We start from the raw sequence: 27,473 nt of genomic DNA, 5'->3' as shown, positions 1-27,473 counted from the left end.
CACACAACCTTGTTTTACGTGTGTCTGTTTAACTTATTTAATATATTTTGTTGATTCATTAACATTACACTCATGGCCAACAGCTCTATAACTCATGCCTGAACGGAGTTAACCTAAAACATGTTATTTTTCTCCATAAAGTACACCACAGTCTCCCTTAGGAACACTGGCCAGCACTTCAGCACTGGGCTATGGACTGGTTTAAATGGCAAAGTTTAACTAAGACAAAGATGCCAAAAACGTGGCAGTAAGTTTTTACCACAGAAAGGCTACCTGTTTATTTACAGTAAGAGATCTGAAACACGAAGGCCTTGTTCAACCTCAGCTGGGAATGTGTGCCTTGGGTGACAAGCATTTTGCTGCTCTGTGCATGCACATGTCAGCAAATGACCACAAAAGGGCCAGGAATGTTGGTTTTGGGATTACGTATAAATTTTAGCAAGTAGGTGAACTCACAAATGTAGAACCTGCAAATAATGAGCGTCGACTGTGTTTCCTTCCTAGGGTTGTTGGGCACATGTCAAGAGCCCAGCACACCACCTAGCACGTTAGCACATCACAGTGTAGCTAAACAAGCAAGCCCCTCTTGGGAGTAAAACAGATGGGAAAGAAATGATCACCCTTCTAGACTTGCATGTGGGACATTAGTCAGGAGGGAACAGATACACTTACTGACGATGTGGCCTGTGGTCTGGAAGGCCAGCTCCACGATGTTCCCGTCGTGATCCGAGGCGGCCTGGTGGAACACGGCAAAGATGTTCTTCCAGCCTGAGCGGATGTTGGCCGCCTGGGAGTTCACCATCTGGGTGATGCAGCGGATCACCATGTCCCGGATGGTTGGAGACCTGAGGAAAGAATGGGGTAGCCCATGTCATCTGTACTTTGGACAGTGGGAAGATAAACGAATACAGCTCATTGTTTAGAAGCAGCACTTAAAAAAACATTTTTTAAAGCATGTCATAATCTACATTCATTAAAAAAAAATTAGAGACAACAAAAAGAAAAAATAGTAAGACAGTCAACATGTCAGTTAGTTGCCTACCCAGCAGTCATCTTCCCACCTCCTTAATAAGTCTGATTTCATCTGGGCAGCAACATGCCCGACCTCAGGGAACTGATCATAAATAATATAAGACAATATGACAATCTTGTCTTATGTGCCAGGACCTCAATCTCCCAGCCTCCCTTGCAGCTAGGGGAGCTACATGACCTGTTCTAACTAATCAGATGTAAGAGAAAATCTATGGGTATGGGAGGGGAGGGATTTCTAGCAAGGTTCTGCTTTTGTCTTAAAAGGAATACACTTGGGGGCTTCTCTGGTGGCGCAGTGGTTGAGAATCCACCGGGTTCGTGCCCTGGTCCGGGAAGATCCCACATGCTGCGGAGCGGCTGGGCATGTGAGCCATGGCCACTGAGCCTGCGCGTCTGGAGCCTGTGCTCCGCAACGGGAGAGGCCATGACAGTGAGAGGCCTGCGTACTGCAAAAAAAAAAAAAAAAAAAAGGAACACACTTGGTAGGCTCTGCCCCTTTTCCTCTTGTTCCCATTCTGTTGGTGGGCTCTGCCTCTTTTAATCACTCCCACTGTGAACACGGCATGATGCCTGGAGCTAAAGTTTCTGTCCAGCAATCATGAAACAGTAAGCTCAAGGAAGAAAAGCACCCTGTTTATGGCCAAACAACGGGACAGAAAGAACCTGGGTCCTTGGTTACAATTTGGGCTATGGAACCAAAGTTGGGACTGCCTGCTTCTGACTTGTTAAGTAAACAATACATAGACTTGTGGTTTAAGCCACTGTTGGTCAATTTTTCTGGCCCCAAACATTTAGACTAATATACTCATAATTTTGCCACCCAGAGATAACGATTCCTAAATTCTTAATGCATATCCTCTTAGGTTTTTGGGCAGAGATATTTGTGGATGGCAAACATACACTTGGATGGGAGCATACATACATAACTTAAGATGAATAAATTTAATTATTGCAAAATAAAACATGAAGACAGAAAAAATGGTCCATTTTCTGAAGCAGCTGCAAGGTTCAACACGGTGTGACCTGGATATTTACAACAGATTAGCACATGTCTTTCAGACATATATGATTATGGGGTGAACACTATTATCTCACAAATAGCAAGAAGCAAGCAACACAAACCTAATGCTTCTATCATACTAGCTTTGAAAGTCATTAGAGAGGTTTTAGGAGAGACTTGGCTTGCAAATTTCACCTGGCTTAGGATAACATTCATGCTTGTCTGCTGGACCTATACTAACTGATAATAGGAAAGGTTGCTTAGAGAAGGCAAGGAGAAAGTTAAAAATTAGCTGAAAGTCCACAAAGAAAATTTGCCACCTGCAGATAATGGAGGACTGACTACATACCTAGGTGACTTTAACACATAATACCAATGAATTCACAGTTTTCTCTCCTGGGAAAAAAAGGCAACTTGTTGGCAAGAACTATACATATTTATTAAAATATTTTTTGCCTGACTGTTAAAAGTAATAAATGATGACAATAAATGTTCTAGAAAATGTAGGGAAAAACATAAAGAAAAAGATTCTTTTATATGATGCTATGGCATTTCATATGGAGAGATATACTATATCACAACCTTTATTATTACAATGACTGCCCAATTCTATAACCTGCTCGTTTCACTAAGTGACTAAGCATTTCTCATGTTATAAACTTTCTTTTTTTAACTGAATTTTATTTATTTTTTTATACAGCAGGTTCTTATTAGTTATCCATTTTATACATATTAGTGTATATATGTCAATCCCAATCTCCCAATTCATCCCACCACCACCACCACTTTACCCCCTTGGTGTCCATACGGTTGTTCTCTACATCTGTGTCTCTATTTCTGCCCTGCAAACCAGTTCATCTGTACCATTTTTCTAGGTTCCACATATATGTGTTAATATACGATATTTTTCTCTTTCTGACTTACTTCACTCTGTCTGACAGTCTCTAGATCCATCCACATCTCTACAAATGACCCAATTTCATTCCTTTTTATGGCTGAGTAATATTCCATTGTATATATGTACCACATCTTTATCCATTCGTCTGTCAATGGGCATTGAGGTTGCTTCCATGACCTGGCTATTGTAAATAGTGCTGCAATGAACACTGGGGTGCATGTGTCTTTTTGAATTATGGTTTTCTCTGGGTATATTGCCCAACAGTGGGATTGCTGGATCATATGGTAATTCTATTTTTAGTTTTTTAAGAAATCTCCATACTGTTCTCCATAGTGTATCAATTTATATTCCCACCAACAGTGCAAGAGGGTTCCCTTTTCTCCACACCCTCTCTGGCATTTGTTGTTTGCAGATTTTCTGAAGATGCCCATTCTAACTGGTGTGAGGTGATACCTCATTGTAGTTTTGATTTGCACTTCTCTAATAATTAGCGATGTTGAGCAGCTTTTCATGTGCTTCTTGGCCATCTGTATGTCTTCTTTGGAGAAATGTCTATTTAGGTCTTCTGCCCATTTTTGGATTGGGTTGTTTGTTTTTTAATATTGACCTGCATGAGCTGTTTATATATTTTGGAGATTAATCCTTTGTCCGTTAATTCATTTGCAAATCTCTTCTCCCATTCTGAGGTCTGTCTTTTCGTCTTGCTTGTAGTTTCCTTTGCTTTGCAAAACCTTTTAAGTTTCGTTAGGTCCAACTTGTTCACTTTTCTTTTTATTTCCATTACTCTAGGAGGTGGATCAAAAAAGACCTTGCTGTGATTTATGTCCAAGAGTGTTCTTCCTATGTTTTCCTCTAAGAGTTTTATAGTGTCCGGTCTTACATTTAGGTCTCTAATCCATTTTGAGTTTATTTTTGTGTATGGTGCTAAGGAGTGTTCTAATTTCATTCTTTTACATGTAGCTGTCCAGTTTTCCCAGCACCACTTATTGAAGAGACTGTCTTTTCTCCATTGTATATCCTTGCCACCTTTGTCATAGATTAGTTGACCATAGGTGTGTGGGTTTATCTCTGGGCTTTCTATCCTGTTCCATTGATCTATATTTCTGTTTTTGTGCCAGTACCATATTGTCTTGATTGCTGTAGCTTTGTAGTATAGTCTGAAGTCAGGGAGTCTGTTTCCTCCAGCTTCCTTTTTCTCCCTCAAGACTGCTTTGGCGATTTGGGACCTTTTGTGTCTCCATACAAACTTTAAGATCTTTTGTTATAGTTCTGTAAAAAATGCCATTGGTAACTTGATAGGGATTGCATTGAATCTTTAGATTGCTTTGGGTAGTATAGTCATCTTCACAAAATTGATTCTTCCAATCCAAGGGCATGGTATATCTCTCCATCTGTTAGTATCATTTTTAATTTCTTTCATCAGTGTCTTATAGTTTTCTTCATACAGGTCTTTTGTCTCCCTAGGTAGGTTTATTCCTAGGTGTTTTATTCTTTTTGTTGCAATGGTAAATGGGAGCGTTTCCCTAATTTCTCTTTCAGATTTTTCATCATTAGTGTATAGGAATGCAAGAGATTTCTGTGCATTAATTTTGTATCCTGCTACTTTACCAAATTCATTGATTAGCTCTAGTAGTTTTCTGGTGGCATCTTTAGGATTCTCTATGTATAGTATCATATCATCTCAAATAGTGACAGTTTTACTTATACTTTTCCAATCTGTATTCTTTTTCTTTCTTTTTCTTCTCGGATTGCCGTGGCTAGGACTTCCAAAACTATGTTGAATAATAGTGGCAAGAGTGGACATCCTTGTCTTGCTCCTGATGTTAGAGGAAATACTTCCAGTTTTTCACCACTGAGAATGATGTTTGCTGTGGGTTTGTCATATACGGCCTTTATTATGTTGAGGTAGGTTCCCTCTATGCCTACTTTCTGGAGAGTTTTTATCATAAATGGGTGTTGAATTTTGTCAAAAGATTTTTCTGAATCTACTGAGATGATCATACGGTTTTTCTTCTTCAATTTGTTAATACGGTGTATCACATTGATTGATTTGCGTACATTGAAGAATCCTTGCATCCCTGGGATAAATCCCACTGGATCATGGTGTATGATCCTTTTAATGTGTTGTTGGATTCTGTTTGCTAGTATTTTGTTGAGGATTTTTGCATCTATATTCATTAGTGATATTGGTCTGTAATTTTCTTTTTTTTGAAGTATCTTTGTCTGGTTTTGGTATCAGGGTGATGGTGGCCTCACAGAATGAGTTTGGGAGTGTTCCTTCCTCTGCCAATTTTTTGGCAGAGTTTGAGAAGGATGGGTGTTAGCTCTTCTCTAAATGTTTGATAGAATTCACCTGTGAAGCCATCCGGTCCTGGACTTTTGTTTGCTGGAAGACTTCTAATCACAGTTTCAATTTCATTACTTGTGATTGGTCTGTTCATATTTTCTATTTCTTCCTGGTTCAGTCTTGGAAGGTTATACCTTTCTAAGAATTTGTCCATTTCTTCCAGGTTGTCCATTTTATTGGCATAGAGTTGCTTGTAGTAGTCTCTTAGGATGCTTTGTATTTCTGCAGTGTCTGTTGTAACTTCTCCTTTTTCATTTCTAATTTTACTGATTTGAGTCCTCTCTCTCTTTTTCTTGATGAGTCTGGCTAATGGTTTATCAATTTTGTTTATCTTCTCAAAGAACCAGCTTTTAGTTTTATTGATCTTTGCTACTGTTTTCTTTGTTTCTATTTATTTCTGCTCTGATCTTTATGATTTCTTTCCTTCTACTAACTTTGGATTTTGTTTGTTCTTCTTTCTCTAATTCCTTTAGGTGTAAGGTTAGATTGTTTGAGATTTTTCTTGTTTCTTGAGGTAGGCTTGTATAGCTACAAACTTCCCTCTTAAGATTGCTTTTGCTGCATCCCATAGGTTTTGGATCGTCATGTTTTCGTTGTCATTTGTCTCTAGGCATTTTTTGATTTCCTCTTTGATTTCTTCAGTGATCTCTTGGTTATTTAGTAACGTATTGTTTAGCCTCCATGTGTTTGTGTTCTTTACGTTTCTTTCCCTGTAACTGACTTCTAATCTCATAGCATTGTGGTCAGAAAAGATGCTTGATGTGATTTCAATTTTCTTAAATTTCCTGAGGCTTGATTTGTGACCCAAGATGTGATCTATCCTGGAGAATGTTCCGTGAGCACTTGAGAAGAATGTGTAACCTGCTGTTTTTGGATGAAATGTCCTATAAATATCAATTAAATCTATCTAGTCTATTGTGTCATTTAAACCTTCTGTTTCCTTATTAATTTTCTGTTTGGATGACCTGTCCATTGGTGTGAGGTGTTAAAAGTCCCCCACTATTATTGTGTTACTGTAGATTTCCTCTTTTATAGCTGTTAGCAGTTGCCTTATGTATTGAGGTGATCCTAGGTTGGGTGCATATATAATTGCTATATCTTCTTCTTGGATTGATCCCTTGATCATTATGTAGTGTCCTTCCTTGTCTCTTGTAACATTCTTTATTTTAAAGTCTATTTTATCTGATATGAGTATTGCTACTCCAGCTTTCTTCTGATTTCCATTTGCATGGGATATCTTTTTCCATCCCCTCACTGTGAGTCTGTATGTGTCCCTAGGTCTGAAGTGGGTCTCTTGTAGACAGCATATATATGGGTCTTGTTTTTGTATCCATTCAGCAAGCCTGTGTCTTTCGGTTGGAGCATTTAATCCATTCACGTTTAAGATAATTATCAATATGTATGTTCCTATGACCATTTTCTTAATTGTTTTTGGGTTTGTTTTTGTAGGTTCTTTTCTCCTCTTGTGTTTCCCATTTAGAGAAGTTCCTTTAGCATTTGTTGTAGAGCTGGTTTGGTGGTGCTGAATTCTTCTAGCTTTTGCTTGTCTGTAAAGCTTTTGATTTCTCCATCAAATCTGAATGAGATCCTTGCCAGGTAGAGTAATCTTGGTTGTAGGTTCTTTCCTTTCATCACTTTAAATATGTCATGCCACTCCCTTCTGGCTTGTAGAGTTTCTGCTGAGAAATCAGCTGTTAACCTTATGGGAGCTCCCTTGTATGTTATTTGTCATTTTTCCCTTGCTGCTTTCAATAATTTTTGTCTTTAATTTTTGCCATTTTGATTTCTGCGTGTCTCGGTGTGTTTCTCCTTGGGTTTCTCCTGTATGGGACTCTCTGCGCTTCCTGGACTTGGGTAGCTATTTCCTTTCCCATGTTAGGGAAGTTTTCAACTATAATCTCTTCAAATATTTTCTCGGGTCCTTTCTCTCTCTTCTCCTTCTGGGACCCCTATAATGTGAATGTTGTTGCACTTAATGTTGTCCCAGAGGTCTCTTAGGCTGTCTTCATTTCTTTTCATCCTTTTTTCTTTATTCTGTTCCACAGCAGTGAATTCCACCATTCTGTCTTCTGGGTCACTTACCTGTTCTCCTGCCTCAGTTATTCTGCTATTGATTCCTTCTAGTGTATTTTTCATTTCAGTTATTGTATTGTTCATCTCTGTTTGTTTGTTCTTTAATTCTTCTAGGTCTTTGTTAAACATTTCTTGCATCTTCTCGATCTTTGCCTCCATTCTTTTTCCGAGGCCCTGGATCATCTTCACTATCATTATTTTGCATTCTTTTTCTGGAAGGTTGCCTACTTCCACTTCGTTTGGTTGTTTTTCTGTGGTTTTATCTTGTTCCTTCATCTGGTACATAGCCCTCTGCCTTTTCATCTTGTCTGTCTTTCTGTGAATGTGGTTTTTTGTTCCACAGGCTGCAGGATTGTAGTTCTTGCTTCTGCTGTCTGCCCTCTGGTGGATGAGGCTATCTAAGAGGCTTGTGTAAGTTTCCTGATGGGAGGGACTTGTGGTGGGTAGAGCTGGCTGTTGCTCTTGTGGGCAGAGCTCAGTAAAACTTTAATCCGCTTGTCTGCTGATGGGTGGGGCTGGGTCCCCTCCCTGTTGGTTGTTTGGCCTGAGGCGACCCAACACTGGAGCCTACCAGGGCTCTTTGGTGGGGCTGATAGTGGACTCTGGGATGGCTCATGCCAAGGATTACTTCCCAGAACTTCTGCTGCCAGTGTCCTTGTCCTCATGGTGAGACACAGCCACCTCCTGCCTCTGCAGGAGACCCTCCAACACCAAGAGGCAGGTCTGGTTCAGTCTCTTACGGGGTCACTGCTCCTTCCCCTGATGCGCACACTACTTTGTGTGTGCCCTCCAAGAGTGGAGTCTGTTTCCCCCAGTCCTGTTGAAGTCCTGCAATCAAATCCCGCTAGGCTTCAAAGTCTGATTCTCTAGGAATTCCGCCTCCTGCTGCCAGACCCCCAGGTTGGGAAGCCTGACGTGGGGCTCAGAACCTTCATTCCAGTGGGTGGACTTCTGTGGTATAAGTGTTCTCCAGTTTGTGAGTCACCCCTCCAGCAGTTATGGCATTTGCTTTTATTGTGATAGCGCCCCTTATACTGTCTCACTGTGGCTTCTCCTTTGTCTTTGGATGTGGGGTATCTTTTTTGGTGAGTTCCAGTGTCTTCCTGTTGATGACTGTTTAGCAGTTAGCTGTGATTCCGGTGCTCTCGGAAGAGGGAGTGAGAGCATGTCCTTCTACTCCGCCACCTTGAACCAATCTAGGTCACAGTTCTTGACCCTGTGTGAGGCTGCTTTGGCAGTGGCTCTTTCTCTGAACTCCCTCAGCACCCAGACCCCCGGTAAGGATGCATGACGTACTTCTACTAGCTGCAGTTGTATGATCTGCCCTTCTGGGAAAGGTTACACGCAGATCTTAGTGCGATTTACTTAGAGATAATAGGTGTGAATCAAAGTCCGCTCATTTTATTTGCTTCCGCCAAACAAGAGAAGAAAAAACGAATCGTGTGGTTAGTGTTAAGAGACCTTTTTAGACCCCCAGCAGAGATCTGACTAAGCGTCTTCCAGAATAATGTACATACCTGTTTTTCTTCATGATGTGCTCAAAGGGCCTCAGAAAATCCTTCTGGAAACGGAAGTTGGCTAATTCTCCCTTCTCAAGAAACTTCATGGAGAGCTGCCTTAACGAGTCAACAGCAAAGATAGCCACATCCTCATTGGGGTTACAGCCAACCTGAGCAGGAACACGAGGTGAGGTGAAATAGGCACAGTGGAACAACTGTGGATATGGGGTTCTGAACCTCAAACAAGGACAGCCTGCCTTCAAAACAAATGCTCTGGGAAAACACACCTCAGGAGGAAGAAAAGGTATTTCTTGGCATGAGCTGGACAGTTTTAAGGTTAATGATGAAACACATTTAATTAAACATGCTTTCAAAATATGCTCACTTTGTGTCTCTGTGTCACATTTTGATAATTCTTGCGATATTTCAAACTTTTTCATTATTATTATATCTGCTATGGTGATCTGTGATCAGTGCTCTTTGATGTTACTATTTGCAAAAAGATTACAACCTACTGAAAGCTCAGGTGATGGTTCACGTTTTTTAGCAATAAACTATTTTAAAATTAAGGTGTGTACATCTTTTTTTGGTTGTTGCACACTTAATAGACTACAGTATGGTGTAAACATAACTTTTTTATGCACTGGGAAACCAAAAAAATCGTGAGACTTGCTTTACTGCAATATTTGCTTTATTGCTTTGGTCTGGAACTGAACCCGCCATATCTCTGAGGTTGGCCTGTATACTGAATGGATAAAAAATAATTAGCTTTGGGGAGGGTCTGGTTGAGGGGTGCTGATGGTCAAAGGTGCTTTTAGCTGTAATTTTTTTTAAGTGTTCGTGTAATGTTGATGTAATTAGAGACTAATAAGAATATTATTCCCTGGCTGCTTCAGGAATACACACCACGCTTACCATGCAGCTTTGTACACCCCAGGACATATTTGTGCCCTAGTTTAGAAGAAGAGAAACATGTGACTGTCCCAATGACTGTCCTAGAATCCTGAGAGCTCTACTCGGCCATTTACTTCTTCAAACCCACAGGATTTTCATGTCCTCTGGCTCCCAGGGGGAAGCGGAACATCCTCCTGAGGTGGTGGAAAGAATGATGAGTCCCAGAGTGAGCAACTGAGTTTTCCACAACTTTGTGCTTAACAGCACTGATGAGATGGAGTGGACATTTGTAATGAGGTTGACAACCACGACGTGTCTAATTACTACCCGCCAGCCTAGATCCGAAGCTTGTCATAGGCTTGGACAAGAATACAAGGTGCAGTCACGGTAATGGTTCACATTTTTTCTCTCAAACAAGTTCATATCAGTGATGTCCACTAAGAATTTATTTACCCACAATAGTGGGAAAGATGGTTGCTGAGCTGACTGATTACTTTAGACGACAGTGTTACCACTAACTCAACAAACAGTTGCTCTGGGGCATCTGCAGGCTCTCATGGCCACCTCCTCACTGAGGGTTCAGAAAGGTCACCTCCGGAGAGGCCTGACACACTGCACTGCCTGACCCTTTACCATCAGTTATTTCATCATAAAATCCAAGTGAGCTCCAGGAGGGCAGGGAGCCCATCTGTCTACTACCTGGTACAAGGCACTCAGACAGTTTGTTAAACAGATGGTGTGCTGAGAGGTACCTTACTTAGAGCTGATAAGAAAGCAAAGTAAACAAAGAACTCTGATTAGCTGATGGACCAAGTTAGAAGCAAGACTACATGTGACAATGCCTCATCTCAGTGGGGTTCCCCAGCTGCCCAGAAAAGCCAACAGTACCCAACTCTTCCCAGTTCCCATTTAGTGACATCACACTGCTAACTTTCCATCGATCATGGGGTGGTGTTCACACCACAGAAATCAGCAGACGCTACAAATCATTTACCAGCGCTCTACTGCTTGTTCTATATCCCAACGACAGATTACTTCTTCTTATGATTTTCTCCTATTCAATGTAGAGAGGGCAATTCTCTTTTGGATAAACTGTCTTTTATTAACACTATTTTTAAGCATCTCTATTACAATTCTTTATCTCCAGGCCTGAGAAAATTTTTTTGAAATCATGAAATGTGTTTTGGTAGCAAACAGTGTTGTTAAGCTGTTAGTTTTCCCCTAAAAAGCAAATGACATTACAGATACAGACATTCATATACACATAAAATATATTCTGATTTGTTCAATTTACATGTGCATGTGCCTATGTGTATATAACGAAACCTCGAGCGGAGAAAAATCTGGTTTTCTCGCCATAGTTTTCAGTTTTAGAACACAGAAGTCTCTGGCTTGTTTCTGATTTAAATAAATGTTAGTTTCCTCAACAAAGGTTTTAGAAGAGTGGTGGCAAAAGAAGCCAGAATACAAGAAGTAGTGACATTTAGAGTGAAACTACTGATATAAAGAACATAACTTAATCTTTGGTCATTCAGAAGGTGCTTCAGGATTTCACAATGCTTTCAAACACCAATGTCTGTCCAGTGACTATAATGATTTTTGTGGTGTGAGCCTACCTCCTAAATATGGGATATTAAAGTATTTTAGATACGAATGGATTTTTAATTCATTCTCCACGAGCTCTATCAATACGTAGGTAGGCTACGAGCTGTTCTCCACTCCACAGGGAATGTGAATTATACGCACCTACACACTCAGTCATTTCTGTTTTGAAGTTAGTTGCCTGCCTTTTATTTGGACATTGATGGAGTGGGGTTTTTGAATTTGAAGAGTTACCTTATTGAAGTGATCTCCAATCACATGCCATATTCGGGACCACTGTAGTCGGATCCGATTCATGTTGTAGTAAGATATCTCCACAATCTTCTGCAAGCTGAACATGCGGGGGTGATGGGGGGAAGCCAGCTCATCCATGGACACGGCACACAGCCAGCGGACAAAGTCAACTACAGGCCAGACCCGACAACACACGCGAGGCATCGTTAGTAATGGTCAGACAGTTATGATAGGAGGCTTCTGTAGTTGTCACAGGTGAGTCAAATACATACCTATTGCATTTCCATCCAGTCTGGTAGAGCCAGTAAAAATTCTAGGAAGAAAATTCCAGACATAATAAAATAAAAATTAGACTTGGAAGCTGCAGCTTCAATTTCAAACACCCAGGAAAGACAGAAAGGAAACATTTCAGGTGTGGCACTTCCACTAACATAAACAATGAGGCATCAGAGGAACAGAACTGGTCAGTGAGCTGAGCTGAGAGCTGAAATGCTTATACTGATAGGAAGAGAAAGTGACACAACAAAAGGATGGGGGAGAGTCAAGATATGATAGCATGGAATGTCACGGCAGTGGGAATGGCAGACTGAGGACCTTTAAGAAGCTGCTCCTCCATAAGAGCAACCAAAACAACTGGCAAAAATTTAACAAAATCAACTTTTTCAGACCTGAACTCTGGAAACTACCAAAGCCTTGTAAAAATGTTCCTTCAAGAAAAATGGCTGAATCTTTAGACAGCACAGAATTGGATCATGTTTATTTTAATTCATCCTGCCAATCTCACTTTAGATTCAAAGACACAAATAGGTTGAAAGTAAAAGTATGAAAGAAGACACAGCATGCAAACAATAACCAAAAGAGAACAAGAGTAGCTGCACTGATATCAGACGATGTAGACTTAAGACTAAAATCAGTAGTAAAGACAAAGAACATTTTATAATGATAAAAAGTTTAATCTGTCAAGAAAACCTAACTATTATAAACATATATGCATCTAACAACAGAGCCCCAAAATCATGAGGCAAAAAACACAGAATTAAACAGGAGAAATAGACAATTCAACAATGTCCAGAATCGGCAAACCTACACAAGCAGAAAGTATATCAAGTATATCAGTGGTTACAGGAACAGCGGGAGAGGAAATGGGGAGCGACTGTGATAAATGCAGGGCTTCGTTATGGGGGTGATGAAAATGCTCTGAAATTAGGTAGTGGTAATGGTTGCACAACTCTGAATATACTAAAAACCACTGAATTGTACATTTTAAAAAGAGTAAATCTTATGGTGTACGAATTATATCTCAACTTAAAACAATTTAACAGCACACAAAAAGGTGCTAGGCAAGTTACTATTGCGCACTATCTGGCTAAGGCAGAAAAACAGGAAAGAAATGTGCGGTTAATGGCACAACAAACATTTTGTTGTATTAGCCTAAACCTAAGGGGAAAAGTAGGGAAAACTCATCAAAAGTACATTACAGACAATATCCCTGTTGGAGAGAAGCAGAAAAGCAACAAGAGCAAGGTGATCAAAATATGCTGATGAAGAGTTTAAAATACTAGGAAAATTGTTCTGAGAGCAATACAACTTATGTCATAAATTCTATATTGCTATCATTTCAGAATTATCTATGTTTAATGTACATGATTAATCTATGGTAATTTTCAGAGGTTTGTTGATTTTAAGAAAATTCCTATTTTAAGCCCTCATATATAATGAATATCTTCAAATGGGAATACCTGTATTTCTCCTGGATGTTTAGGTCAAGTTTTAAGTGAACAGAAATAGTGGGAAGGTTTTGAGGAAAAAGAAATGGAAATGTCAACTTGGCCAACTCTCACTCATGGGTAGGCTTTAAATCCTAAACTCTTCTTGAAAGTTTTTAAAAAGTAATTTCTACACTAAGGAAACAAGGTGATTTAAAACACTAGCACAAGGAAAAACTCTTGTTTTTGACATAATTTGGTCACAGTTATAATTTTAAAAAAGGTTATGATACAACTCAAGATCAAAATCCAAACGAATGTGAAGGTAATCAGTAGTTGTGGATCATGTGTGCCACTTTTAATCTCTCCTAGTTTGAGTAATCTAGATCTGACAATACTTACAACAGTCAAACAAATTAGTGATCATTCATACCCAGTAAATATACAGAAGATGCCAAGCCACTGGGTAGTCCAGCTTCACTGAAGAAGAAGATCATTACCTGTCTACAGCTACGACCACACTCTGTGAGCTGGTCTCACCGACCGATTCCTGGAAGCTGGCCATCTGTCTTTTGTCCACTCCACCACTCACCAAATTACCTGAAACACAATGCACAAAATCAACGGTGTTTCCAAAACAGTGAAGTATTTAGAACAAAGAATCCTGTGATATCCAATATGCACAGACAAGAAACATAAGTGAGAATGGTTTGCAGGCAAAACAAACAACCAACCCCCCAATGACGACAGAATAAAATTAAACTCAGGTTATGGCATTTGGCATTCAGAATACATTCTTATTAGAGGCTCCCTGGCTTGTACCATTCATCTCCCTTTCTTAAGCGTCTTTTACATTTTTATAGTATTAAATGTCTCTTTTTATGAAAACAAATTCAAATTGATCAGTACTATCTTAGAGCTCCTAGAACATGTAATGGTTTCCACATGCAGAAGGTCTGGAGAGCTCTCTAGGATTTCACTCCAGTCACCCTCATATACACCCTAAGAAGTAGGTGCTATTACCCCTCCCCCATTTTCAGAGTCTGTGCTTTTATACTGTACTGCTGTATGTGGGACTTAGAAAGCTTGCTCTCCACATCAAATGGCCTGGGTTTGAAACCTACCTCTGCCACTTCCTCATAATGTCACCTTGTTCAAGTCACTTCACCCTCTGTACCTCACTTTCCTCATTTACAAAATGGGGATAACAGCCCCAATTTCACTGAGTTGTTACAAGGTTTAAAAGAATTAAAATATATAAACTAAGTGCTTAGAATGTAGCCTGGCACGTTTGTTTACCCTTTTTACTATTATTATTGTTATATCACGGACAAGAGAGTCTCTCAGTTCACTGTATCACCAGAAATAATTCTACTTTGATAAGACCATCAGTTAACAAAAGATGAACATGGAAGAGAGGTTAAATCTACCTTTGAAAATCTAGAGATACACACACCCACTCCTCAAATACCAGATGGCTTTCCCTCCAACATACTTATATGTATAGAAAGAAACATAATGCACCCTGCTGATGTTGATAAAATAGGCATTTACTCGACAGTTTAATCACAATTTAGAGAGCTGAGGCAGCACTTCCGCTTCCATCAACAAACATACTGTCAGCGGGCACATAAGGAAGAGACGATCTACGGGACAGTCCTGATGAGACAAGAAGGGTTTCGTGCCGGTTAACTGGTGAGTCCGTGATGGCTGGCTGGGGGGCCTGGTATCTTACCGAGGCCAAGGCCCATGAACTCTTCTCCCGACAACGTGTGGCCCTTCAGGCTCCCTTCTCTTTCACGCCCGGACCCAGACAGGTAGCGCGTCTTGACACCGGTTCCTATCAGCTGAGCGAGCTCCAGCTGGCTGATGCATTTCAAGATCTGATGAAAAGAAGGTGTGAAAAGATGAGTTCCCATTTCATTGGCTGTAAAGGGCACTATCATTTTAAATTAACCATTAGAGAGTTCTCTGAAACAAGCAGCTTTTCAGGTGAGAATAAAATCTGAGGGTCTCAGACTGGCTTCCCTAGTTCCAGCTAGGCAACCCTCTGAGTGTGGATCTGGAAGACAGACTTCACTATTCTTTTTCTTTCCTTTTTTTTTTTTTTTTTGCGGTATGCGGGCCTGTCACGGATGTGGCCTCTCCCATTGCGGAGCACAGGCTCCGGATGCGCAGGCCTAGCGGCCATGGCTCACGGGCCTAGCCGCTCTGCGGCATGTGGGATCTTCCCGGACCGGGGCACGAACTCGTGTCCCCTGCATCGGCAGGCAGACTCTCAACCACTGTGCCACCAGGGAAGCCCTTTTTTTCTTTTTTTAACTATTAAATAGGGAAAGAGAAAACAAGCAAAAGAAAAACTGGTACAGTAGAGTTATGCAACACAGATGTTTAGTTATGCGAATTTAATAAGTGCTCAATAAAGAAAGAAAAAGCATTTGATTGGAGCAGGGGATTCCATCCACCATGCCACTCAGTAAGTGCACCATCTAGTCTGACTCAGCCAACCCCCATCTCCCTTCCACTCGACCCCTCAGATACACAACACACCAGCCTCCCCAGCCTCCCTGCTGCTCCTTTACCTCGACATGTCTGGCCCTACCCCAGAGCCTTTGCACTCTCTGTTCCTTATGCTTGAACGTGTTCCTTACACTCCTCCCCATGGCTCACCCCTTAGATTCCCAGCTCGGACATGTGTTCCTCAGACAGACCTCCCTCGACCGCCCTGAGATCACACACCCTCCCCCGGCCACGCATATTTTTTTCCTTAGCACTTACTACTTTTTGGCATTATGCCAGATATTTGTTTGTTCTCTGTCTTAAGAGCCAACAAGGCATTAACTCTGTCTTGTTCACTGCTGAATCCCCAGCGCTTAAAATAGTTGGTGATTATTATTTGGTTAATCAAATAGATGAGAATGTGCCCTGGAATGGTCTCCCAGCCCTACGGGGTGGTGCAGGTGCTTGACAACGCGTCCCTGCGCACGGGCCGTCTCTCACCTGGAGCTTACCCGAAGAAACAGAGATTTGTTTCAACTTCTACTGGAGCAAAAACCGGCTGCTTAAAACTTACTGAGGGACGATGGCACATAGACCTCTAGGTAAACCCTTCCTAAGGAATTTCCATGGGGACTTCTGACTAAAGCTGAGTTTTGCTTTTCATGGTAACCTTACAATCCAATCCCAGAGTATGGGACTCCATTATACCACTGAGCACTGCTGAGTATTTTCACTTATAAATGGCCTTCCCCTTGACTGAGAAAGGTACTTAATTCGGCCAGAGAGAGCCAACCCCTGACTGTTCCACATGGCATAATACTGTTAAATTATTACTAGTAAACTGCTAGTGTCCTCCCTTTTCCAGAAGCTGGAATCTCAAGTATGTCAATAACACTTGTGGCCGAGGACTTACTGATTCCAACCTGATTTCTCAAGGTTTCTGCATATCGAATAGGTGGTTGATTCATTTTTAACATTTCCAGATGCTGCTATATACTTGGCAACTGGCAGAAACCCCACCTTCACCATATCTCCCAGGTTAAAGAAAAAAAGAAAGTTCTAGGAGAGAAAGCAGCTATTTATTGATTCACTAGGTATCATGACTCCTCAGAAAACAGGAAATTATTACTTAAAAAAGCACACAACTCAAAACACCACCACTGCCCCGCCCCCCCATCTTTTCTAATATGGAATATTCCAGAGTGGTGACCGAGAAAGGAAACATTCGGTGAAAAGGGACTGAGGTATGTGCCATGATGATGATGACCATGACAGCTAATATCTACTGAGTTCTTACTATTTGCCAAATGCAGTTGTAAGCCCTTTTCCACGTTAACCCCCTTTTTTTCTCAGAACAACCCTATGAAGGTTGTAGAGAGGAGGAAGATGAGGCTCTAAGACTAAGCAACTTGCCATGTCATACAGGCAGGAAAAGGATGATACCCAGACTGGATGCCAGCCGTCTGGCTCTAGGCCTTCCCCCTGAACCGCATGATCCCCATGGCAAGAGGAGGCTGACAGCAATTTTCTTTCTAGGTCATCACAGTCCCCACCACTCTCCATGCCCTCACCTCTACTCTTTCACAGTTTTCTCTCTAAAACAAAAAGTAATACGTACAGACAGTAGAGAAATTAGAAAACTTCAGGAAAAAAAGAAAATAAATTGCCTCTATAATGTTATCACACAGATAGGATGTTAACATTACTGTTTATCTTTTAAAATCCATTTTCTGTGTACGTCTGGCATGAAGGATGAAGCCTCACAACGTTTATAACGATTTCTCAATTTAATATACTGTGATCACCTTCCCACAGTATTAGACAGTGCTTAATAACATCTTTACCTTTTTCTCTGAAGTCTCTTTCAATCCACAGGCCTGCCCCCGCCTCACCCCCAACCATCTACTATTTTCCATGCAATGTATTTGTTGAAGAACGTGGTCACTGGCTCTGAGGCTCTGTCATATCCTAGAGTTTGCATGCTGCATTCTCATGATACCATTTATTGTGTTCCTCTGTCCCCTACATTTCCTTTAAACTGACAGTGGAGGCTTGAATTGACTCAGGTTGAAGTTTTGGGCAAAAACATTTCTTAGGAGGTATTGTGTGCTTCCATCACGGAGCATGTCATGTCCGGCTGTCTCTCCCTTCAGCAACGTTATTTTATTTTGTTTCGTTTGATTTTATTTATTTTTTAAGATTTTTTTTTGATGTGGACCATTTTTAAAGTCTTTATTGAATTTGTTACAATATTACTTCTGTTTTATGTTCTGGATTTTTGGCCACAAGGCATGTGGGATCTTAGCTCCCTGACCAGGGATCGAACCTGCACCCCCTGCATTGGAAGACGCAGTATTAACCACTGGGCCGCCGTGGAAGTCCCTCAGCAACATTATTTTAAATGGCCACACAGCATTCTAAGGAGTGGTGCAGCACACTTTTTTAAAAAAAGAGCAATCTCTCATTGTTGGGACACCTAGGCTGTTTCTAACTTAATTTTTCCCTTGAACGACTAAAATTTCGATGAACAACCTTTCAAACACCTGTTTGTGCACATGGATAATTATATCCTTACGTGAAACTCTTAGAATATGGTTTAGTTAAATAAAAACGTGAAACCACTGGCAATTTCCCTAATGGCTCACTGTAGATGCTGACCATCTCTTTTCTCATACACTTAGGAGAAATCGGGCTCCTTGGCTTTGTCTTAAATCTACTCCCTGGTGGTAAGAGCTCTCAGGAGGTACCTAAGGACTTGGGAAAAGTGGGAAGGAAGCTGCCACACCAGAAGTGCTCTCCGTGTGGACACCGGCCACCGGGGACAGGAGCACCTTGTGAGGTGGTGCATCTGAGGCATTTCACCCACCACGCCCCAGGGAGTCTGACTTTTCTGATACATGATGTATTTGAGGAATGAGACAAAACCCAGTTAAAGTTAGGCTTGACTTCAAGAAAAATGGAATCGACCAAAGAGAGACTGGCTCTGAATCAAAGGACAGCTGGGATTCATCCTCACTAAGAAAAGGCAACCCCAGGCTTTCAAAGAAACACACACCTCATGCCAGGAATTCCCGAGGTAGTTGCCGTCCGTGTGAGCCACCGTGATGAGCGTCTTTATGGTGTCGATGTTCTTCTGCTTCATCTCTGTGATGCTGGAGCTGGCCGTCAGCAGGGAGAAGCGCGCAAGAGCCTGAACGTAGGCATCGCGTTCCAGCTGTAAGGGAACCGAGAGGGAACGCTGAGATCCCGCCCTGAGCAACACCGTTTTCACACTGAAGGGACTGAGCACTGGATCCTCTGCCGCCTTCTGTACACACGTCGACAGGCTTTACATACATTAACACACCAGTTACTCCACACTGCTATCCTCCCGCTACCTGAACAGCCCATCTCATGTTTGAGAACTAGTCTCTCCTTTGCAGCCGACCTCAAACTGATGTTCACGTTCCATTCCCTTCGGAGGGAGTAGGGGAGGAATCTGCTGAATGCTAAGATTGTTACATAAATGCTAATTTCTCCAACAATCCTGCAAGGTAGGTCTATTTTCTCAAGTTTACAAATGAGGAAATAAAGGGTGTCTTAGGGAGAAGTTAGCTAGACCAATGCTAGAGAAGCAGCAGAGCTGAGGTTTGAAACCCAAAGCCCGGGGTCTTGGTACAAAAGAAAATGTCTAACTGTAAGATAAATGGGAACAGAAGACTGAGTTTTTCAACATAAATGGGTGCCAATTCTTAGTGATTTAGCAAATGATACATGGGACTGACAACTTCCTGATTTCCTAACATTCTGAGGACTGTATTTTGCTTATTTGAGTTTTTCAAGATTCAAAAGATTTACAGACATATTCATTGTGCATTGAACTATTTATTTCCCCCAGAGAAGACCTGGAAATAAGGGAAATTAAAATAATAAGCTGATTTTAAAAGGAAAAACAATATTTTAAGCACCAGGGCAGGCAGTTAGCCAGATGGATAGGAAGGCTGTTTTGTCAAATCCAATTACGTAGCTTGGACCCCACCTATCTTCAAAGAAGGTTTTAATCCAAATCTCCAATTTTTTCCCTTAATGAGGCTGTTGCCAGCACAAATCTGTGGGCTTCCTCTTGGTGGGCATGAGTATGGAGTTTGCTGAGATGTTTTTGGCTAATTGGAAATGTCTGATAGTTTCTAAATTTTTACAAATCTGAAAGAAAATGGCCCACCAGTATCTCTGGAGCTGTGTTTATACCCACCTGCATTCCAAAGATGCAGGCAATCCGGATCGCACATCGGATGCCTTCCAAACACAGAGAGGCCACTTCAGTGTCGTCACAGTTCTGCAGTCCGATGCTGTAGGCTGCCAACAGTGGCGTCCACACCAGCTACCAAGGAAGGAAGGTTTCAATAACGTCTAGAATCTCAGTGTGGAAGAGCACTTAGAGGCCACACTGTTAGTTATGACACAGCCAGGATGCCAAGTTCACTGCTACTTTGATTCATTCACAAAGTAAAATAATTCTTCCTAAACTGTGGTCAAAGCTGTCACTACAGATATGCCATTTACTAAACGTACAGTTCTAAAGGAAGGATGGCAAACATGCGGCTAGTGTGCCCCCACCATATCTATCTGTGCTCATGGCAGACATCACTGATCAATCAGAGATCCCACTCCCTGCTGAGTCTAATCAGGGCTCGAGAATCCTTTACACAGCGCAGCAGGCATCCATCACTAATCAGAGGCCGGCATGCAAGGTGAAATCTATAAGCAACTTGTGTTCTATAAACTTTGTTTATTGAAAGGTTCCTAATTCAAATTATTTAGACTTTACTTTTCCTCCAAGTTTCTTGTGAATTCCCTGAAAATAAAAGCTCACAAAAATCTAGAATTGATCAACTAACAGGATATTAACAGTTACTATAAAAACATCTTAGAGAAAAACATGAGTGCTATGTATTTAGAAAGTGTACCTTTTCTAGGCATTTAAAAAAGAGACCTTAGGATATTGTCTTTTACTTCTATGTAATTTCATCTGATAAACTAACCCTGAGGCCACTGAGATGAGATGTCACAATAAAACTGTCTCTTATGCCTGAATAATTATTAATTCATTCAATCCCCCGGCAGCCCTGTAGCACTCTGCATTTGTCTCCATTTCACAGACGATGAACAGACAGAGGCTGAATAACCTCACCATGGTCACAGAGCGACAAAGTGGCAAAAGCAGGGTTTAAACCAGACGTTCTGATGGCACAGCCCATGCTGACGTATCCCTAGCATCATCACAGGGCTTCTAGGAAGGACTTGCTTTAGTTGCTGTCCAGAAAGACACACCCAGGCTTGGCCTTTTCCTCTCCCCAATCTCTTCACCATTATAAACTCACTGGTGAGCTTCTGGCTGGTCAGCTCTAGAATCAGGCTTAGCTGTGTCCTAACTTTTTAGGATACTCACTTTGAACATTGGCCGGACGTGGTCCAGGTGAGTGGCACTCGTAAACGGGGCTTTGGCGTGGCTCACAGCCTCCATCAGGGCTTTGGCTGTTTTAGCCATTTGCTCCATCTCCAAATTGTATAGTAGCCGTCGCTGCTTTTCACTAGCGACACCTACAAAGAAATAAGAGAATAATAGCAGCTAACATTCACTAAGCGCTTGCTATGCGCCAGGCTCTGTTTCAAAAGATTTACAACAATTAACTCACAAACACTCATGAGGACCACTACACGAGTCTGTTACAAGTATTATCGCCATTTTACTGGTGGGAAATGAGGCACAAAGACATTAAGTGACTTGCTCAGGGTCACACAACTAATAAGCAGTAAAGCTGGGACTTGAATCCAGGCAGCATGGCTCTACAGCCCGTGCTCTAAACCAGCGGTCCCCAACCTTTTTGGCACCAGGGACGGGTTTCGTGGAAGACAATTTTTCCACGGACCTAGGGGGAGGGGATGATTTCGGGATGACTCAAGCGCATTACATTACATTTATTGTGCACTTTATTATTATTATATTGTAATATATAATGAAATAATTATACAACTCACCACAATGCTGACAGGAGGTGGAGCTCAGGCGGTAATGCGAGCGATGGGGAGCAGCTGTAAATGCAGATGGAGCTTCACTCGCTCGCCTGCCATTCACCTCCTGCTGTGCGGCCTAGTTCCTACCAGGCTGCGGACTGCTACCAGTCTGTGGCCCGGGGGTTGGGGACCCCTGCTCTAAACCATACACACTGCTGCCTCTCAAATAAAGAAACTGGTAGCTTCATAGGGGTGTTAACTCAGAGAATTCTAATCAAGGTTGGCACAATCACCACTGGTATTACAGCAGAGTTTTAAGGAACATTTTGGGGGAATGATTTAGCTCTCAGATTATTTTAAATTCTCTCTTGTAACTAATTACAAATCTAGCACGAAGATAAGTGACATTATGAAAGCGCCAACATAATCATAATAACTAATTTAATCATATTTCTTATTTAGATAGCTAGATATGCAAATTAAATCTATCACCAGGGAACTTAATCATGCATTCTGATACGCTCGAAAATTGGAATTAATAGAAATAATTTGCCATTAGACCTTACTCTGCTTAGTAGATTTGGTTGCAATCGTGTGTTCTTTTGTTTCTTTCATCGCAATTTTCTTGCCTTCTATTTCTTCATAGATGCTTGAGAGATATTCTTCAGGCAGATCTTTACTATCATTGATACCCCGATTCATTTTAATATACTGCTCTTTTGTCATTTTATTTTTTACCTGAAATTTAAAAAAATTAAGAACCCATTTAGAAGACAGCCAATGGCCCAAATAAAGCTCCTTATTTAGCCACTATAGTATATGTATCATTAAAATATTTTACCTGAGGGCTGTGCAAGTCTGTAGTTAGCATAATAATTGAATATGCTAGGACATATGCAGTGTCAGCACTAGCAAATAGAGTCTGCCTGAAAAAAAAAAACGATTCCAGATGTGAGAACACACACGGAGACGAGGCTGGAAGGGTACAGTGCTCAAGGAGATGTGCTTCTCTGAGCAGGCCCACTGCTCTTCAGGATGCTTTCATCATCACTGAATGATAACTAACGATCCAGAGTGCAGAAAAAGCTAGTTAAGAATACGTGTCAGATTTAGACTTCTTTGAATAGAGCAGTTTCAAGTCGATTTTTTATAAAGATCCTTAAGGAGCCTCCAGGGCCAGTGACGAGGGTGAGGCAAGCGAGGCGCCCCCTACTCCCAGGTGCCAACCCGACAGCACATGACTCTGAGCGAGGCCCTTTACAGTCTGCACCTTTAGTGCTTCGCTTGCCTCACGTTGGTCCTGTTCCTGAGAATACCTACTGTGTGCTAGGCACTGGGTGGAAAGGTGACTAAAACTCCTGTCCAGTTATTAGCCATTTAAAGTTTACATTATGCAGGCTTCCCTGGTGGCACAGTGGTTGAGAGTCCGCCTGCCGATGCAGGGGACACGGGTTCGTGCCCTGGTCTGGGAAGATCCCACATGCTGTGGAGCGGCTGGGCCCGTGAGCCATGGCCGCTGAGCCTGTGCATCCGGAGACTGTGCTCTGCAACGGGAGAGGCCGCAACAGTGAGAGGCCCGCGTACCGCAAAAAAAAAAAAAAAAAAAAAGGCTTACATTATGCACTATAATATTTAACAGCAGAAATACGAAGAAAAATATTTATGTTGCTTTAATAAACAATATGCTGGTGAAGTCTGACTTTTTTCGCCTTAGGCAAGAGAAGAAAGACAAATACTTGGGGATGCACAGCTTTGTAATATGTGAGGCTAAAGAAAAACTTGTCTATCCAAACTGCCCCCAACAGGAGAAGGAGAAGTTCTGAAGAACACAGTAAAAGGTCTACATTCTAACGTGACATTTAATTGGGTCACATATTTACCGACTAGGGGACACAGACCAAGGTCTCTAGGTCCACATAAGAGATATGTTTAAAGTAAATAACACCTAATTGTGTCTTCACAGAAAATTCTAATACCTATTTGGTTAAAACGACCAGAGGCTGCCTTTTCTGACCAGGTCATCTCATGGGGACAGCCTGGAGGATTGGGACCAATTAACATGAAAACCAAGCTGACTTAAGAGGCAAAACTGTTCTCAAAATGTTTCCACTGAAAATTTTCCACTTCATGTTCACAGTATATTCAGACATTCTTAACTTCATGTTCAGAGGAAAGAGCATGAGCTTTCTTGAGTCAGACAAATTCATATTCAATCTCTGCTACTTTCTAGCTGATTAATTTTTGGACAGGTTGCTATCTCAGAGCCTGTTTCCTTACCTATAAAACAGGGATACTACCTCCCAGGCTTACCGTTAATTAAGATGAAATGCATGTAAAACTCACGGCACGGCTGGCACACAGGAGGTGTTTAATAAAGGTTAGCTCTCCTTTCAATTTCCATTTCCTACGCAAAAATGAACTACCTAATCAAAAAAGGTCCCAAGGGACTTCCCTGGTGGTGCAGTGGTTAAGAATCCGGCTGCCAATGCAGGTGACACAGGTTCAAGCCCTGGTCTGGGAAAGATCCCACATGCCACGGAGCAAATAAGCCTGTGCACCACAACTACTGAGCCTGTGCTCTAGAGCCTGTGAGCCACAACTAGTGAGTCCACATGCCACAACTAATGAAGCCCACGCGCCTAGAGTGCGTGCTCCGCAACTAGAGAAGCCTCCGCAATGAGAAGCCCGCGCACCACAACGAAGAGTAGCCCCCGCTCGCCGCAACTAGAGAAAGCCTGCGCGCAGCAACGAAGACCCAATGCAGTCAAAAATAAATTAAATAAAGTAATAATTAAAAAAACTGAACTGTAGGGAAAATAAACTATTTTAAAAATAAAAGAATTTAAAAATTTTTTAAAAATTAAAAAAAAAGTAATAGTTAAGAAAAAAGGCCCCAAGATGAAATCATGTACTTAGGTGGGGTTTTATTAGTTACGGAGCCATTTCAGTAACCTGCTCATCAGTATGTAATCAAAGAAAAACTAAAATTCTTGAGATGTACCCCATATATTAAGTCAGGGAGCTGTCCCTGATTAGGAAAGAGATGCCTGAGTGCCTCTTCTCAACCCACAGAACTGCACTTTTGTCATAATTAAGAGCGTGGGCTCTAGCTGTGTAGTCTTGGGCAAGTTACTTAGCCTCTCTGGTCCTCAACCTCCTGTAGAGGGGACATGAACGGTCGAGGTGAGGTCCTAACGTGAGACACAGTGAACAGAAACTTTAATAGCTTGGCGCAGATTAAACCCCAACCACGCTAAGACTGGTGCTCTGAGGAAGGCAAAAAGAGGGCGCAGAAGGGACTTAAACATGGTGCTCACCCCTGGTTGCACTCTATGTATCTTGCAGCAAACTTCTCCATTAACCGATCAATCTTCTGAGCTTCCCCAGGTAGGCGGAAACCTTCTAGAAACGTCCGCAGGGCTGAGACAAACTCCTTTTCACAGAAGTCAAGTTGGTCCACATAGGCATACATCACCTCCTTGTTGAACTTCATGCTTTCTCCCAGAAAATCACCTACTTGGGTCTGAAACATACACACTCACTCATACCTACAAATTGTCAATTATGAACACCCAGTGAAAGACACTTCAGTCAAAGGTGGGGGTGGGGGTGAGGCCCGAATGCCCTGGCTCTGAACACCCAGAATGGGCTGAACTGCTAGAAAAGTTAGGCAACTCCCTGAGCCTGCCCACCCACCCAACCATTCCAGGTTCCTTCGTCCCGCCACGAAGGAAGAGGGGGAGGCACAGGAGACTGAAAAGTGGAGGAATGATGGTGCACACTCAGGAGGGAGGTGAGCTGCCAACGAGCACCCAGAACAATTTCTAGCAGCCAAGTGACACTTTTAGCTCTGACACTGTCCCACCAGATACACAACCACCTGTCAGGAGGCTGGTTTATTCCCTTTAAAGAACTTTTTGCAACACTGGCCAAAGGGATAAATAGAACTTTTTGCAACACTGGTCAACCCTGCTGTAAGCAGGGGTGTGGACAGTAGCACTGCACTCACGGTCGGCCAGTCTCTAGGCTAAAGCCAGAAAGGTCTCAGAATCACCCGAAAGAACCCACATGCACGTACCCAGCCCCCAATCTTACAGAATCGAGGCGCTCCTCCTGGTGCAGGAATTGGGCAATGTCTTCAACTGACGTTCCCAGCATGCCCTGCTCCTGGAGATACTGGATCCCTCTCTTGGGTTTCTTGTTGAACCTTTTTCAAGAGATGGGACACAGGTTGCTTATTTCCAACTCTGGAGGATAGAAAAAAGCTAGCATTTGAGGCAAATTACAGTAACACCACGAACTGTGTGTGTCCTGGTAGTTTTTCTCAATTCCACTTTTAATTTTTGACCTAGCTTTAACAGAATCTGCTGGTTGTCACCCAATATCCATTCTCCTCTTCTCCAACACTAATAAAACCTAGATGTTTAGCTGGGCACACAACTATCTGGGATAAGAACTACATGCCCCTGCCTCGCCGTGTGATAAAGTTCTGGCCAGTGAGAGGTGAGCAGAAGTGGTGTGGATACTTCTAGGAAGGATCCTTAAACAAACCTGACTTGGCAGGGAGGTGCACATTTTTTGCTCCTTCCCCTTCTTCCCCAGAATATATGTGTGATGACTGGAGCTCCAGCAGTCCTCTTAAACCACGAGGCAACACTGAAGATGAAAACTGTATTCAAGATGGTGAAGCAGAAAGATAAAAGGAGCCTGGGTCTCTGACGTCCATAAGAGCCACTGCAACTGTCCTAGCCTGTCCCCTTTGGGATTTTCTTTAATGGTGCTTAAGCACTGTTACTTCTGGATTTTCTGTTAAAGGCAGGCATACTTAACTGACGTATAAATTCAACTTGTTATTTACCAGGCCATGCATTGGGGAATGATCTTCATGTATAAGCACAAACTGTGGCAAGGACTGTGAGGACAGGCTATGACTATGGCGCAGGGACAGAGACTACCTCAGGACTGTTCAGAGAGTGTGGTTACAGGGGGCCTCTTTCAGGAAGAGATGCTTTGCCAAGCCCGAAGAATGAAAAAGATCCAAGAATATTCTAAGCAGAAGGTGCAATAGTGCAAAAAGCTTGAGGTGTTCAAGGGACTGAAACGCCCCTTGTGACCCAGGAGTACTAAACGGAGATGAGGTCAGTGAGGGAGGCTGGAGGCTGGATCGGGCTGTGGGGAGGAAATGGGAAACCTGCAATGACTGTAGGCAGGGAGTGACAAGACCTGATTTAAGTTTTTAAAAGATTCCTTTAGCTGCTGTGGGAGAACAGACTGGGGGGGGGGATGCAGGGATGGTGAGAGTGGAAATGAGGAGATCAACATTTTAATTAATAAATGAGTATTATAACATCAACTTTTAAAACAAATTGAGTTTACAAAACTAATCATTCAAAAGTTGGACAGGATGTGAGATTGTGTGTATATGTACTTTTGGGTATAAAAAACTGAAAAGAAACATTATGATTTACCAGTGATTGTAATAATGATGATGTGGTTACATGGGAGAATGTCCTTATTTTTCAACTATGTACAGCTGAAATATTATGATGGCTACAAAGTACTTTCAAATGGTTCAGGAAAAAAATACACAGATAACACTAATATGGCAAAAGTTAATTTTTCTGTATGTTGAAACTTTCCACAATACACAGTTAGAAAAAAGTGTTACCAATGGTGATTTCCTCTAGGTAGTAAT

The 27,473-nt window shown here is 41.9% G+C and overlaps 1 protein-coding gene across 3 annotated transcripts in view; it reads right to left on the bottom strand.

Annotated features, from left to right (window-relative positions):
- Nucleotides 1-27,473, bottom strand: part of ARFGEF2 (ARF guanine nucleotide exchange factor 2) — a 99,060-nt gene that overhangs the window by 24,676 nt on the left and 46,911 nt on the right. For all 3 annotated transcript variants that reach the window (XR_012326383.1, XM_033841078.2, XM_019943858.2), the window contains 13 exons: nt 25,874-25,985; nt 25,096-25,301; nt 22,620-22,704; nt 22,345-22,516; nt 21,213-21,364; nt 20,016-20,144; nt 18,840-18,998; nt 15,021-15,168; nt 13,786-13,885; nt 11,852-11,892; nt 11,580-11,749; nt 8,868-9,019; nt 673-845 (listed from right to left, as the gene is read on the bottom strand). Coding sequence is in view for 2 of the 3 variants with exons in the window: in XM_033841078.2 (XP_033696969.1) it covers nt 673-845; nt 8,868-9,019; nt 11,580-11,749; nt 11,852-11,892; nt 13,786-13,885; nt 15,021-15,168; nt 18,840-18,998; nt 20,016-20,144; nt 21,213-21,364; nt 22,345-22,516; nt 22,620-22,704; nt 25,096-25,301; nt 25,874-25,985 (1,799 nt within the window). In the remaining variant the exon portion in view is untranslated. The remainder of the gene's footprint in view (nt 1-672; nt 846-8,867; nt 9,020-11,579; nt 11,750-11,851; nt 11,893-13,785; nt 13,886-15,020; nt 15,169-18,839; nt 18,999-20,015; nt 20,145-21,212; nt 21,365-22,344; nt 22,517-22,619; nt 22,705-25,095; nt 25,302-25,873; nt 25,986-27,473) is intronic.

This window comes from Tursiops truncatus, chromosome 15, assembly GCF_011762595.2.
Source record: "Tursiops truncatus isolate mTurTru1 chromosome 15, mTurTru1.mat.Y, whole genome shotgun sequence".
Classification (NCBI taxonomy): Eukaryota; Metazoa; Chordata; class Mammalia; order Artiodactyla; family Delphinidae; genus Tursiops; species Tursiops truncatus.
The sequence above is the reverse complement of the archived record's forward strand: the minus strand, read 5'-3'. Positions and strand labels throughout refer to the sequence as shown.